Genomic DNA, 13,547 nt, shown 5'->3' on the forward strand with positions numbered 1-13,547 from the left:
ATTTTATTTTATTATTATTATTATTATTTATTATTATTATTTTTTGGTGTTGTTATTGCGGAAAACCTTAAAGTATTCTGGAAGGATGCAGCAGTTAGATGAAGAAAGGAGAATTCTATAGTAAAGCTTTTTTAAACTTGGTAGTGTGACCCTTAAATATTGAGAATAGTCGAAACATATCGACTCTGTTCCACCATCAGAGCCAACATTTATCAAACAATACTGCGAGTATTCTAGACCCTAAGTGAATGGTAGTTCACATTCTGCCGAAACCACAGAAAGTGCTGGGATATTTAATTACATTATACAGTAGTTAGTAAACTCAGGACTGGCGCTAGCGTTTTTGGTGCCTGAGGCAAAACCTTGTAGCGGCGCCTAATTAATGTCGTATCTTAACATGCATATATATATATATATATATATATGCGCTAATACCAGAGGCGGATTTAACGGCTGGCACACCGGGCGCGCGCCCTGGGCCCCGACTTCTGAAGGGCCTACGCAAAACCCCAACAAATTAGTTTAACATATTAGTTCAACTAATAGTTAAACTAATTTTATTGGAAATAAAACATTAATAGTACATAATATTTTTTATTTATTTAAAAAATGGTTAACATGTATTTTTATTTTCTCTGTCTCTCTCTTTTTTTTAAGGGGCCCAATATTTTCTTCTGCACCCGGGGCCTCAACCGACCTTAATCCGCTCCTGGCTAATACATATATGCAGTAGCGCATCTAGCAGCGCCTTTTTTAGGCGGTGCCTGTAGAAAGTGTCTTACTTGTGCAGCCCTAGCACCGGCCCTGAGTAAAGTGGTGGGTTTTTGCAACAAACATTCAATTCAATCAGTTTGGTGTTGATTTATGTCAGGAAACTATTCTTAAGAAACTTTTTATTTATTGATTAGTCCAGTAATTTTGCAGCAAAAAAAAAAAAAAAAAATCAAGGAATAGTGATATATATTTGCTTAAACATATGTTATTGTTTTCTAATTAAATTACTAACGCTTTTTTTTTTTCTCTCTAGTTCTTTTACCGCATGTTGCTTCTGCTGAGGAATCCACACTTAACGAAATGTCCAAACTTGCAGCGAGGAATATAATTGCTGCATTAGAAGGTAAACCTTTACTTACTCCTGTTCCAACTGAAGGACCGTCCTCTTCTCTAAACTATTGAACTTTGAAGAAGATGGATTGAAAATATTTGGGGTAACTATTTTGCACGAAGTGGTAGAATTAATGCCACAACAGTGGCAACAATACCAAGGCAGAAAGTAACATAACCTTAGCCGTCGAAAAATATAACTTCTTAGGGGAGGGGGGGGAAGGCACTAAACATTAATCCATAGCAATCCTAAACTCTGGCCGTGTTTCTATCTTGAATGTTTTTGCTACAGTACTTGATTCAAGAAAAAGGCAGATGAAGATTTCCTCCAATTAAAATTTCATAAATATAAAGAACAGTGTGAGTTCTGTGTTCTTAAGTTAATTTTCCTGTATTGCATTAACAGATGAAGGCAGAAAATTAGACCATAAAGCCATTCGGTTATTCATGCTTTACTCTCAGAAATGAGTAAAGATATCTATTTCAGATTAAAAGAGACTTTCATCCTCGTAGGTTGTTCCACGGCATTGACATGTTTCAACAGTCCCTCGCTACATATTAGAAGATGCTTTCATCTGCACCTGCCTTCTTGAAAGGAGTTATGAGAGGAATGGTGACTTTATCAGACCAAGGCAAGGTACTTAGGAATTACTGAAACATTGATGGAATATGTTTCCTTTTTTATTTGATTTTATTATTATTTTTTTTTTTATGGAGGTGAGTAGTCTTAAGGATTCGAAAACATAAGGTAAATACAGTATTTCAGGTTTCCGCAGTTCTCTCTCTCTCTCTCTCTCTCTCTCGGTAGAATGCAAGTGCTGCCTACTCTGTTATAATACGGCACTATTATAACAGAGTAGGCAGGTGGGAGTCACTTTGGCACCTATTTTCATACTTCAAAATGGCGGAGTGTTCGACCTATCAAGCTTCTTGAAATGTTATCGGCTGCGCAACGTAGTATTTCTTTGTAAGTCCATCGGTGCCATCTTCCTTTTGACCTGAACCACATTATTGTGCGTTGCGGGATGATCTCTTATCTTTTCCAAACTGCTTTTGATTGCATCTTCTGTAATGCCAGTGTAGTGTCTGCTATTATGACATGCACGATCAATGCTCCCTTTAAATGCGAGGCGAAACACAACATTAAATCGATTTGCAATATTATTTAAAGGTAATGGTATTTTATTGTTAAGAAACTTTTCTCATTAATTATATTCACTGGGATCATGTGCAGTATGAGTATGGTAACATTTTGTACTGTAGCGAAAAATAAAAACTGTTCTTTTTCTGCTTTCATAAATTTATTTTTCTAAGCTGAAATTCTTACAATTAGCTTTGCCAGGCAGGTAGACGTTTGGTCTTTTGCAAAATGCAGCTTGGCGTTACAATTAGCATTTCACGACAGATAGTTTACAATGAAATGCTCATTAATAAAATGCATTAGTACAAAATAAACTTTATTAGAAGACCATTTAAAAATTTATCGAGCATTTCTGAAGGTTTGTTACAAAGAATTTACATCGTTCGTTCTTTCAGATTTTTCTCGAATAAATAGTTATTTGTTAACCATTTTTTTTGGCAAAATAGATTGTTCCATTTATCTTGATCATTGTTACATCAGTCCATGTAGAAAAATATGTAGTGCACAGTTTTTTAGTTCTGTCTTTTGCTCGAAGTGGCAAATTTGCATGAGTTATTTTCAGTGTCATCACAATAGTTCAACCGGAATGCTGCCAGTAATCGTACGATTCTGATATCTATTTAGGGGAAAAGTAATATGGCTACAAAGAAGGAGCGCATTCAAGGTTTTACTTTTGGGTGGGGTAAACTGCGATCAGAGCCCTTGACGTACAGAAAATTATTCAGTTTTTGGTTTATCATTTTGATCAAATCTTTCGGGGTGGGGTTGAAATCTGGCAACCACTTCCTGCATCAAAGGTGTATATGCAAACACAGTCGATTCCATTAAAACGATTTTCGCTACCATATGTTCAATAACTCAATTTTCATTAACCAGTTCCTCATTTATCAGGCCTATGCTGTCGCACGCTGGGTGAATAAGGGAAGAGAGGACGAAAATGAGTTCAATATTAACAGATTATCAGCTGCTACTTAAGATAGATATTTCTCCATCCTTAATTTTTATATTCTTGGATTGCAAAGACAGGACAATCCTATTGACTGTTTATAGCGTCAGCGATCAGCCAAATTGCATGAATTTTCGCAGCAAGACATTTGACGAAGTTGAGAGAATTTGTACGAGTCAAAATTGTGTTATGTCGATTTTCATGAAAATTGATATTGTACATGGTCTCTAAGATAAAGTAAATTCATAAACATAACTTGAACAGTTTTTGGTTTTTAGTTCAGGTATTTACTGTATATCATTATGAAATTAAGCTCTCCACTGTTGAATTATTAATAATGATCAGTACACATGGATATAGCACAAAGTTAACATAAATTGAGTAATTAAGTATATAAAGCCTTCATTTGGAGAATAACAATATTAACCTGAAATAAGATATAAAATTACAGGTTTGAGTTTTTAAATTAAATTACTTATAATCAACTGCTTCTTAACAAATCTTTTGTTTTTTTCTTGCGGTACCAAACGTTTTGACTTTAAACTGATATCTCCTGCTAGTGGATCAGGGTAGAGGCACAGGACTCACAAGAGGCCTTCCTTCCAGACCGGCTAAGATGTTCTCTGCTGCCATTTTTGCCATTTGCACCCTTGCCGATATCTCTGCACTGGCAACGTGAGGGAGGAGAGCTGTGAAAATATATAACAGTTATAGTGAGAATATGGCAAAGATAAATAATTTAATTGGCATAAAAAAGTGCAAGAAAGCCCATCACAGCTGTTGGCCTTAGTAAAGAATGACAACCTGAAAAAACCTTATTGCCAAGTCGTAGCGCATTCAGGAATGTTTCGTGTGGTATGTATTGTCACATAAAAATTTAGTAGTGAGAATAAGTTAAGTACGTATTGGGAAACTCCTCATTAGTGACTAATTGTAATTTTTGTGAGAAATTTGATTCTGCACAATAGTTGCAACTAAGCTGCACAGGATACCACGAAATATACCCCGCCTAGCAGCTAAGCCTGTGAGGCTCTAGTGTATTTTCTGGTCGGTTTCCCTGCGTTTCACACTGCGAACGAATGGCCACAGTATGAAAAAAACAAAAAAAAAAAAAAAACAGTCTTTCAACAGACCTCTTTAACATGGTGTGGAAGGCCGGCATTCGTAACCAGTGTGTTATTTGTGAGGGTATCTGTTAATTCCTCTGAAAATTGTAGTTGTCTCGGATATAAACAAATTAAAATGTTCCTGTAACGGAGGGAGGGAGGATCTCAGAAACAATACTATTTATCACAAAGGTACATAACTGCCGGACGTTTCTGCTAAACAAAGTCATCTCTAATTCTTAGTGTTTATCTAAATCGAAACTTGCTGCATTCATATCGTTTCTGGCATCTGTTTTTATGAGTAATAAGGATATAATATTAACTAGGTTATAGAACACGTGCATTTCTATTTAGTGGCTATAATTAACCCTTCCCATTTTTTTTTTTTTTTTATAATATACTTGTTACTCTGGCTGAAAATTTCGATTGCCAAAATAGGTACTATACACTAGTGTCAGCCAAAATCGCAGCAGGTGTCAAGCTTCGCCCCGCCAAGGGAACATTTATAAAGTTGCGTGTTCGACACAAAATATCCCTATACAGGTACCACTTATATCAGGCGAAATTTTTGAAATAGTAATGCCCGAAACATTAATTGGAGACTGTGTAAAAATGGTATAACGATTGTAGCAAATGCTGTATTCTTGAGCAACGGCTTAGAGGCTCCTAATTTCAAAAGGTATGTACTGTAATTGCAACAAACTGGACTGCGAAATGTCATAGACCAGAGATGTTTGTCTAAGCATAAATTCGACAATGAGCCTCGCTGACTAGAGGAATAGGTAATATAAACTGAAATAGTCTGAGAATAATAGGAATATGTGGTTGCTCATATGTTCTATTTAGATGGATGGTTTATTCTTTATTCTTTTTTTTCGTGATATGACAATCGCAGCCAACTCCGAAGATCTTAGTTCTAAGCCTGGACTGAGAAAAGTCGATTCATCTGATGGATGAATCGACTTTATGTTTATTTTGTATTGTTTTTAGATGGAATTATAGCATTCTGAATTTTTCCCTGATAACATGCGTAGAACTTTGTTGAAAGGTAAAACACGAGTCTTTTGTGGAAAATTAGGAAGTCCCTTTGTGAGAATATTTGGGTTAAAGCCCAAATCTTTTCTAGATAAGAATATCTGTGCTTCTTAGTTGTTTTTGTTAGGGATATGCTGATTTGCTTTGTAGATTTTTGATGCTGTTTGTTTGTTTGTTTATTTGGTTTTTAGGAGCATTAGCAACTAAGGCCATATTGCTCCAGGATATGCGGTGATCATTCCCTGACCTTTCCGCATCCTCCGTATTTGGTGAAGACGGGCTCGAACCCCGGTCTAATCAAGAAGCGTGTGCTACGCACTGCTGCTCCTTCCCACCTGGCTACGGAGGCGCCGATTTTTGATGCACCTGACTAGATTTGCAATTAGTTTCTTGGGTAATTTTTCAGATATTTCTTATAAGGCTTGGTTGAGTTTTTAATAATCTACATAGGTTATCATATTTGTTATTACAGATAGCAGGAACGACTCGAGCTACTAAGTATATTCTACAAAAAAGTTGCACTGAGCAATATTTCCCTTCTCCCCCTCGATCGTCAGGAACTTTTTGAATTTTGTTGGAAAGACTTCCAGAGGGCCTGACCTAGCCGAGTGGTCAGGAGCGAGAGTGCATAGCACGCGTTCCTTGAGCGGATCGGGGTTCAAGCTCGTGACTACTAAATACGATAAATATTTGTATTGACGATTTATTGTAACCTCTACTGACTTGGTTGTCGTGCTGGAGTACAAACAGAAAAATATATTTTAATATTAAAATATATTAAATTGACGATTTATTGTAACTGTATTGACGATTTATTGTAACCTCTACTGACTTGGTTGTCGTGCTGGAGTACAAACAGAAAATATATTTTAATATTAAAATACTGTTTTAGGGATTTTTCTAGGCTACGGTTGTCAAATGTTTCTGTATTGAAATCTAATTTCCGGTATTGGTTTAGTCATCTCCGGAAGACAGCGTAGAATAATCTACGCTGTCAGACATTGCAACTTAATTTAACAGTAGGCCATATTGTGTGAAGATTGGGAGAGGCGATGTGCGGATGTACTTCTCGGCTACGTGGAGATGTAAATGTGGATATATCGTTTTCGATATCTTTTCGAAATTCATTTGAATAGAGAAGAATAAAATTTCAGAAACATATGTTGCATCTTCTTACTGAAAGAACGAATCAGCATTCTTAAATTCGCTATAAATTTAGAGCTACGCACTCTGGAACTGTGCATATTTCTGCATAACCGTTATGTATGGTTATGCAGAAATATGTGAAAGTAGTGCCACAGTTAGATTTGTGTACATTGCGAAAAAAAATAACAATAACAGAAGCTAAGTGGGTGATGGATGGTCAAAAATCTATGAAGCGATCCTTTGGGTCATGTCACTCATTACAAATAAGGGGTAATGTACTATTTTTTTTTTTTTTTTTTTGGTGGGGAAGAGCGGTTTATTTGTACTGTAACATTAAGACAAATCATAGTGATTTGCTTTTGTGATCAGCTTTGCATTTAATTTGAAAATTATGCATTTTATGAGGCAAGTTTTATTTAATTTACAAAGAAAAAAATCACTCACCAATATTAGGCAGTGTAGTCAGTTTATGATCTTTAGGTAAAGGCTCAGGAACCATAACATCCAATCCTGCAGCACGAATCTTTCCTGCCTTTAGAGCATCGTAAAGGTCATCTTGATTGACGACTCCTCCTCTGAAAAAAAAAATTAAACTTCTTAATATCAAAGTTTACAGGAAAAAATGTTGTCCTGTAATATTCATGTACATCAGCTTGTTGTTCTATTTCTGTTTACTTTTGTATTGAAACATTAATTTATTTATGTTTTGACAACAGAATAAAAAATTCCTGGTTTTCATCGACAGATTTTCCATTAATACTAACCTACTAGTATTAATAAAAACAGCATTCGGCTTCATCAGTCCAAAAGCTCTAGCGTTGAACATTTCTCGCGTCTCTTCCGAAAGGTTGCACATCGCCACAACGAAGTCGGACTGCTTCAGTAACTCATCCATATCACAGAACTGAGCTCCCATGTCTTCGGCTGTGATAAAAAAAATAAAAAAAAAGAAAGCTCGTCTTTAACCAAAAATCTTCGTATTAAATTTTTTTTTTTTTTCTAATTTATTGTAATTCTTTCTTCTCATCACATTATGAATTGGGATTGATATTTTAGGCACTATCGCCAGGCAGTAAAATGGCTACTAATCATAAAAGAAGTTTGCTTATATTGTATTGTTATGTCTAATTAACATAGCTCTGCGCATCGTTTTTGAGTTATGTTAGTACAGAGTTGGAGGCCAGTTAGAATACATCGGCAAGATGTGGGAATCTACACAAGTTATCTTGTGTGGTATTGGGTTCACGATTTTAGCATAGAGTGCTACGATAGGCAGCCAAAGAGACCATTGCTTAAAGCAGAGGCACACAGCTCTAGTTTTCAGCTGTCCAGTAATTAAAGCTTTGATGCTGCATCCCTCATTCACCTTGGAGGAGGGAGGGATGTCCTTGTTTTCGCTGCTGTATATTGCACTCTTCTAACGGATCCTGGTCTGTCTTCCACATCGTTCGAATTCCATCAAGGCGGAAGAAACTGTTATGGAGTTTTTATACTGCCATAACGGTTATTTGGCCGGCTTTAATGACCATGTTATCGTGCATACGTTGGTGAACATCCTCGTAAACCAACATATGCTTGATAACAATTACAACTTCGCTTTCCTTGTCTTTTTTAAAGTCATCAAAACATTTATAAAATCAAATATTCTTCCAAGTTAACTTTCTATTGAAAGCATTGACAGATGGCATAAGCTTTGGTGACCTTTGCTGAAATTGTGTTCTGTATTGGAAGTAACCTGTAGAATATCTAACAAGCTGTATAAATTTCCACAGACAGTAACGTTGATTTATTCTTGTCTATTCATCAAGCAGTTTAGCTTCTTTTTCAAATGTCAACAGCTCTTCTCCAGATGCACTATTTCACTAACGAACCGATAGATAAAAGCATAGCGCACAAATTAATGAACTAAATTTTTTATCACTTCGCCTGTAAAAGTTTCATTTTTAGGTTTAACTTCCAACATGACTTTTCCTAACAAGCTGGGCGCTCTCTGCATTCCCCTTGTTCAAAGAAATATACTTTCCTACATAGTCTGACTTTATATGTGTGACCAATGGGACAACTAAGAGCTCAAATAAGTGTAGGACGAACGATTCCATATAGATTATTACCGAGCAGACCAGCCCACATCTTCTACAAACATACGCCAAATTAATGTGCTTTACAAAGGGTTTTTGATTCTTTCTTTCTTATTTTTTAATAGTTAAAATGTCAATATATCAAAAATAACTCTATGGGACTGGGATGTATTCATTATGAATAACACATAAGAAATAAGAAAAAATTCGGAAAAATTAGTGCCCTTTCTTTCCTCCCAGGAACAATGCATTATCTTTAAATTAGAAAAATACAAAAAAGGTTAATTATGAATTACCTGGCTTAATTGGATGGAAAACATCATAGTACAAAACTTTGGAAACTCCAAACGGCAGAATTCTTTGTAACACACCTTGACCTAAACACAAAGGAGTGAACTGATTAGTGATATTCTCTTGTCATCTTTATGATAAATGTGCTATTCGAAAGGAGTTTAGTTAGTAAGAAATATTTCTTCACTGATTAAGAATAATAACTGTTGTCAACGTAAGTAGAAAAATATTAAGTACAGTTCCTATGGTGAGTTTGTTGTTACCCGTTTCTCACCCCCAACCCTAGACGATAGTTGAAATATACTTCTTTTGTTTAACTCTGAATATTTAGATGCCGATCTAATACATACATCAATGGCAATAATTGTTTTTAGAAAATCTTCAAGGTAGCATTTAAAAACTGACAGAAGCACCGCACTTAATATATAGATTACACATCAACGTATTGCTACTCACAAGGTATAACAATGATAGCTGACAAATGTAAACATTACCACTAGTCGTATTTGCTTTAATCACTTCATATATTGTCAGCATTGATACAATGAATAATCATTAACGACCAAGGCCTCTTGAAGCAGGGCTGTCTCACGACTTAAATGCCCGGATGTGAACAAAAAATGTTACCTCTTCTCTCCTGTCCAATAGGGTATATCTCAGTATGTATGTTATTTTCTATGATATTTATGAAATTATTAGTGCATATCTCAATATGTATGTTATATTCTATGATATTTATTAAAATATTCAAGACACTGAATTACTGGGTCTCCCGAATAGTTTCATAAATACTTAAATGTAAACACTTTGAAAAATTTAAGAGGAGGTCAAAAAGTTTGTTGCTTAGTATACCAACCAAACTTATTTCATATACGCCATTAAAATATTTATATAGGCGGCTCTACGAAACAAAAGAATTAAAGCTCGAAAGATGTTTCATGTAAAAACATCCTTGACTTGGAAGAAGTTAGCGAAATCCATTTGTAGAATAGTATGACGTCACAATCATACTTCCTGCTGCAGGAGGTATGATTGTGACATCGAGACTACACCGGCACAATCATATGGAAGTATGATTGCGATGTAACCATCATACTTCCTGCAGTTACTACTGCTGGAAGTATTGCAACAATATAAATATTTGACCACAACATTTACATTTCCGTTACATTCCATTGTTAGGCCACCATAGGCAGATTCAGGATAGAGGCACGTACCCCCCTGTCGTTTTTCCGAAAATATGTATACACCAATCGTTTAAATTCCCTTTAGATACAAAAAAATTTTCATTGTTAATATAGGATTTTAGCTATTTTTTCATTGTGGCTTAGCTATTTTTAAGTGACTGCAGTTGGCAACACTGATGCTGATGTGATCGCCATTCTAGTTCGAGGTAATGTTTTCTTTAAAGTAATTCAGAGTTTAGCTGTATGTCTGTGTCAGCCAGTCACATTACGTTTGAGTGTCGTATTTGTTTTATTTTGTGCCTTGTTTGTACACAAACAAGGCACAAAATAAGAGTAAATAAGAGTAAAGTCCGCAGCGAAAACGCTGCGAAGTTTACTCTACGCGCGTCCCTAGCCCTGTCAAATTTTCGTGTACTCCTCGTCGTGAAGGGCGGTTTGTCTGTTGTGATGGGAAAACCGGAGTCAATCCCGGTTAAAAACCTCACGACCACCGTTTGAAACCGCTAAACTCAATGCTGAATGCCCCTGGAAAAATTCTCACAAGGGTAGCAGCTGGAATGGAATCTCGATCAGCTATTCAGCAAGCGGGCAACGTTGCCACAAGCCTACCGTGGTCCCGGGAGCTATCGCTTTAATTTCACATCACATTTCTCGCCTGTCGCGTGGATAGTGTGACGTGATTACTAAACTTCTGTTACACTCCATTGTTTGGTGCCGCTATAGATGTTTTCACACCAAAAATGATAAAGCGAATAAGGTTTATAGTCACCAACTGCTCTGTAAACCTCTTTGAGCCATAGCATACTCCCAATAAGTAGAGCACAACACTCTTAAGATTCCTAGAGAGAGAGAGAGAGAGATGAAGAGCAGTAACCCTCCGTATAGGACGGCGGACGGCTTATGTTCATTTAAATTCAAACTGGGCGATTCACATATTCGTGCAGATTCTTCCGCTATACCAGCCATCTGTGTGAGAAAGCAAGCAGATCGATAAGATTTTCTTGTTCAATGTGAACCTTAAGACTTAGTTATCACGAGACTGAAAGCCTTCCTTTCAATGTTTTTTTTTTTTTCTTGCTTTCTCCGGATCACACTACGAGTTTCATTAAAGGCTAAATCTACAGTTTTCATTAAATGTAATCGATGGTTACTAAAGCCACACCTAGAAATCGTTATCTTTTTCGAACTTGCTAATGGAAACTAACTGTCTATCTCAGGTGTGTGGCCCTGGTTGTTTATTTATACCGCTCTAGAACTTCTACTTAAAATGCACGTTCCTTTTATTTTAGAAAACAGTGTAATATGATGAACGTAAAAATATAACTGATGCATTAATTAAATGTTTACAGGCCTCAAGTGGAAGGTCGTCCTCGTATTCTTTATTTAAAATTCCCCTCTTTTAACATTAGCGGTCCTGCAAAACGGAAAAGCCAACAATCTTTTCTATGATCCCGGTTTTTTGAACCTATTCTAATTTTTCATTATTTATTTATTTATCCATTCAGTTGATTGCAAGTTACAACGCCCGTTGTACGGCGTGCAGGCCAGAGGGGTATATTTACAATGCACAGAATAAATTTACAAAAACATTTACAGTTTAGAAGTAAAGGAAATAGATATATTAAGTAAAGGAAAGAGATATATTTGGATCCTGCGTAGAGGAGCATTCGCAACACTAAAATTTATTAACTTCGCACCCGAACGCCCTGATGACAGCATAACTCAGAGTAACTAAAAGACGATGAGTTCCAGCTAGTAGTGTTGTGACTCAGTTGTTTGTTGGTAGGTAGACTTCTGTAGACCTTATTGGAGCATAGTTTTTCGCAGTTAACCTGAAACCGGTTCAGGGTTTCTATGGTATTTAGTGGAAACATTGTTTAAACTTTTCAAGGAGATAAGATTGGAGCGAAGTGGCCTAATTGGACTGCATGATTATCTCTGACTTTGTGGGTGCGAGATGATGCCTGTAAGCACTTGGCACATCATATCTACTTGTCAGTAGCTTGGCCAGGATATGAATATTTGTCCAAATGACAATAAACATCCAAGGTGTCCACTTCATATTTGCATACAAAATGCCTCTGGAGACAGTGAAGGGGAATTAGAAGATCTTATTTAGCCACCTAAGTATACAATATTCTATGTTTAGAAAGGTTTTAACGTATGTTTCAGGAGCTGAGGACCAAATGACCGAAGCGTATAGGACAACTGGGGCAGCACACCTAACAGTGTGCATTTTGAACAATGAGCATTTTGAACCCCAGTCAATTCTTGTCTTGAGTGCGAGATGGCGGCTAGTGTTTTTTCCTGTTGGTAGTGAAATGCTCAGTGAAGGATAGCTTGTTTTTCCAGGTAATTCCCAGATCCCTGTGATGATCGACTTTTTTGGGTGGGTTGCCATTTAAGAGTATGGCGATGTTATGTATTTTATGCTTTCTAGAGAAGGACATCTGGGCATTTTTAAGAGGGTTAATTTCGAGCCCAATCGAGGCAAGGAAGTTGGCCAGATTAATTAACTGCTGTATGGTCTGAAGAGTAACGTTATGATCACCATCATTATTGCTGGATGGGAAGAACATTTTCAGGTCGTCAACGTTGGCTATGATGTTATTGCAGGTTGAGAGGAAAGGATCAAGGACTGTGGCGAATAGTATTGCAGAGAACACCCTCCCTGGGAAACTCCTCTGTTTAGTGTGTAATTGATGCTAAAATCTTCATGCTTTACTATTATGATCCTCTTTGTAAGTTTTCTGTAATGCAGCAGTGAGATTCCAAGAAGTGGAGGAGGGCTTAGATTACTCTCTTGTCATAAGCGACTTTGATGTCCATGAATAGGACATCCATCTGGCTTTTACTGTTCAGGGCGGTTTGGATCCTGCAACTTGTCTCTAAGAGGCTAGTAATAGTAGACCTGTTTTGATGACTGAGTGGAGATAGGATGGACGATGGCCAAAACATTATTTATTTGTTTGATTATGGATTTTTCAAAAATTTTTAAAAGGTTGCATCCTACGGAAATAGGTCTGTAGTCTTTCCAGGTTATAGGTCTACTGGTTTGAAGTATTGGTTTTGTGTGGTACGTTTTCCAGGCTTTAGGGAGAGTGGCTGTTTAAATAATTCTGTTGAAAGTTTGCGATAGTAAGTCTACCAAGTAAGGGCTACATGTCTTAATAATGAAAAGAGGGAATTTGTCTGGGCCTGTGGTGCACTTGTTTGGTAGGCCCCTGATGACCACTACTATTTCTCTGCTAGAGACGGATAGCTTCTCCAGGAAGCTCCGATTGGCTATTGGGTTAAAAGGTTGACGTGAGCAACCTCTGCCCATTCTGAGAAAGTCTCCCAAGTCATGTGGAAGCGTTTTTCAAGTTGTTAGTGATTCTCTTTGCTTTTGCAATTTATTGTAGATTATTTTATAATGGGCTTGTCATTTTATCCTGTTGAATATGACTCTTTTCGTTTTGAAAAAAAAAGTGTAGGATTCTGAGGTTCGTGTTTTTCGTCACTGTACTATAT

The 13,547-nt window shown here is 36.7% G+C and overlaps 2 protein-coding genes across 2 annotated transcripts in view; one reads left to right on the forward strand and one right to left on the reverse strand.

Annotated features, from left to right (window-relative positions):
• Nucleotides 1–1,360, forward strand: part of LOC150088453 (glyoxylate reductase/hydroxypyruvate reductase-like) — a 106,174-nt gene extending 104,814 nt beyond the window's left edge. Inside the window, exon 9 of the mRNA XM_090370782.1 lies at nucleotides 1,028–1,360. Within this exon, the coding sequence (XP_090226908.1) occupies nucleotides 1,028–1,176 (149 nt within the window). The 3' untranslated portion in view covers nucleotides 1,177–1,360. The remainder of the gene's footprint in view (nucleotides 1–1,027) is intronic.
• Nucleotides 1,361–3,576: 2,216 nt separating this feature from the next.
• LOC150088454 (glyoxylate reductase/hydroxypyruvate reductase-like) overlaps nucleotides 3,577–13,547 on the reverse strand; it is a 64,677-nt gene continuing 54,706 nt past the window's right edge. The window contains exons 6-9 of the mRNA XM_090369517.1: nucleotides 8,853–8,933; nucleotides 7,243–7,402; nucleotides 6,923–7,053; nucleotides 3,577–3,880 (exon numbers count right to left, since the gene is read on the reverse strand). Coding sequence (XP_090225643.1) covers nucleotides 3,756–3,880; nucleotides 6,923–7,053; nucleotides 7,243–7,402; nucleotides 8,853–8,933 — 497 coding nt within the window. The 3' untranslated portion in view covers nucleotides 3,577–3,755. The remainder of the gene's footprint in view (nucleotides 3,881–6,922; nucleotides 7,054–7,242; nucleotides 7,403–8,852; nucleotides 8,934–13,547) is intronic.

Source organism: Mastigoproctus giganteus, chromosome 3 (assembly GCF_048544385.1).
Source record: "Mastigoproctus giganteus isolate SK-2022 chromosome 3, ASM4854438v1, whole genome shotgun sequence".
Classification (NCBI taxonomy): Eukaryota; Metazoa; Arthropoda; class Arachnida; order Uropygi; family Thelyphonidae; genus Mastigoproctus; species Mastigoproctus giganteus.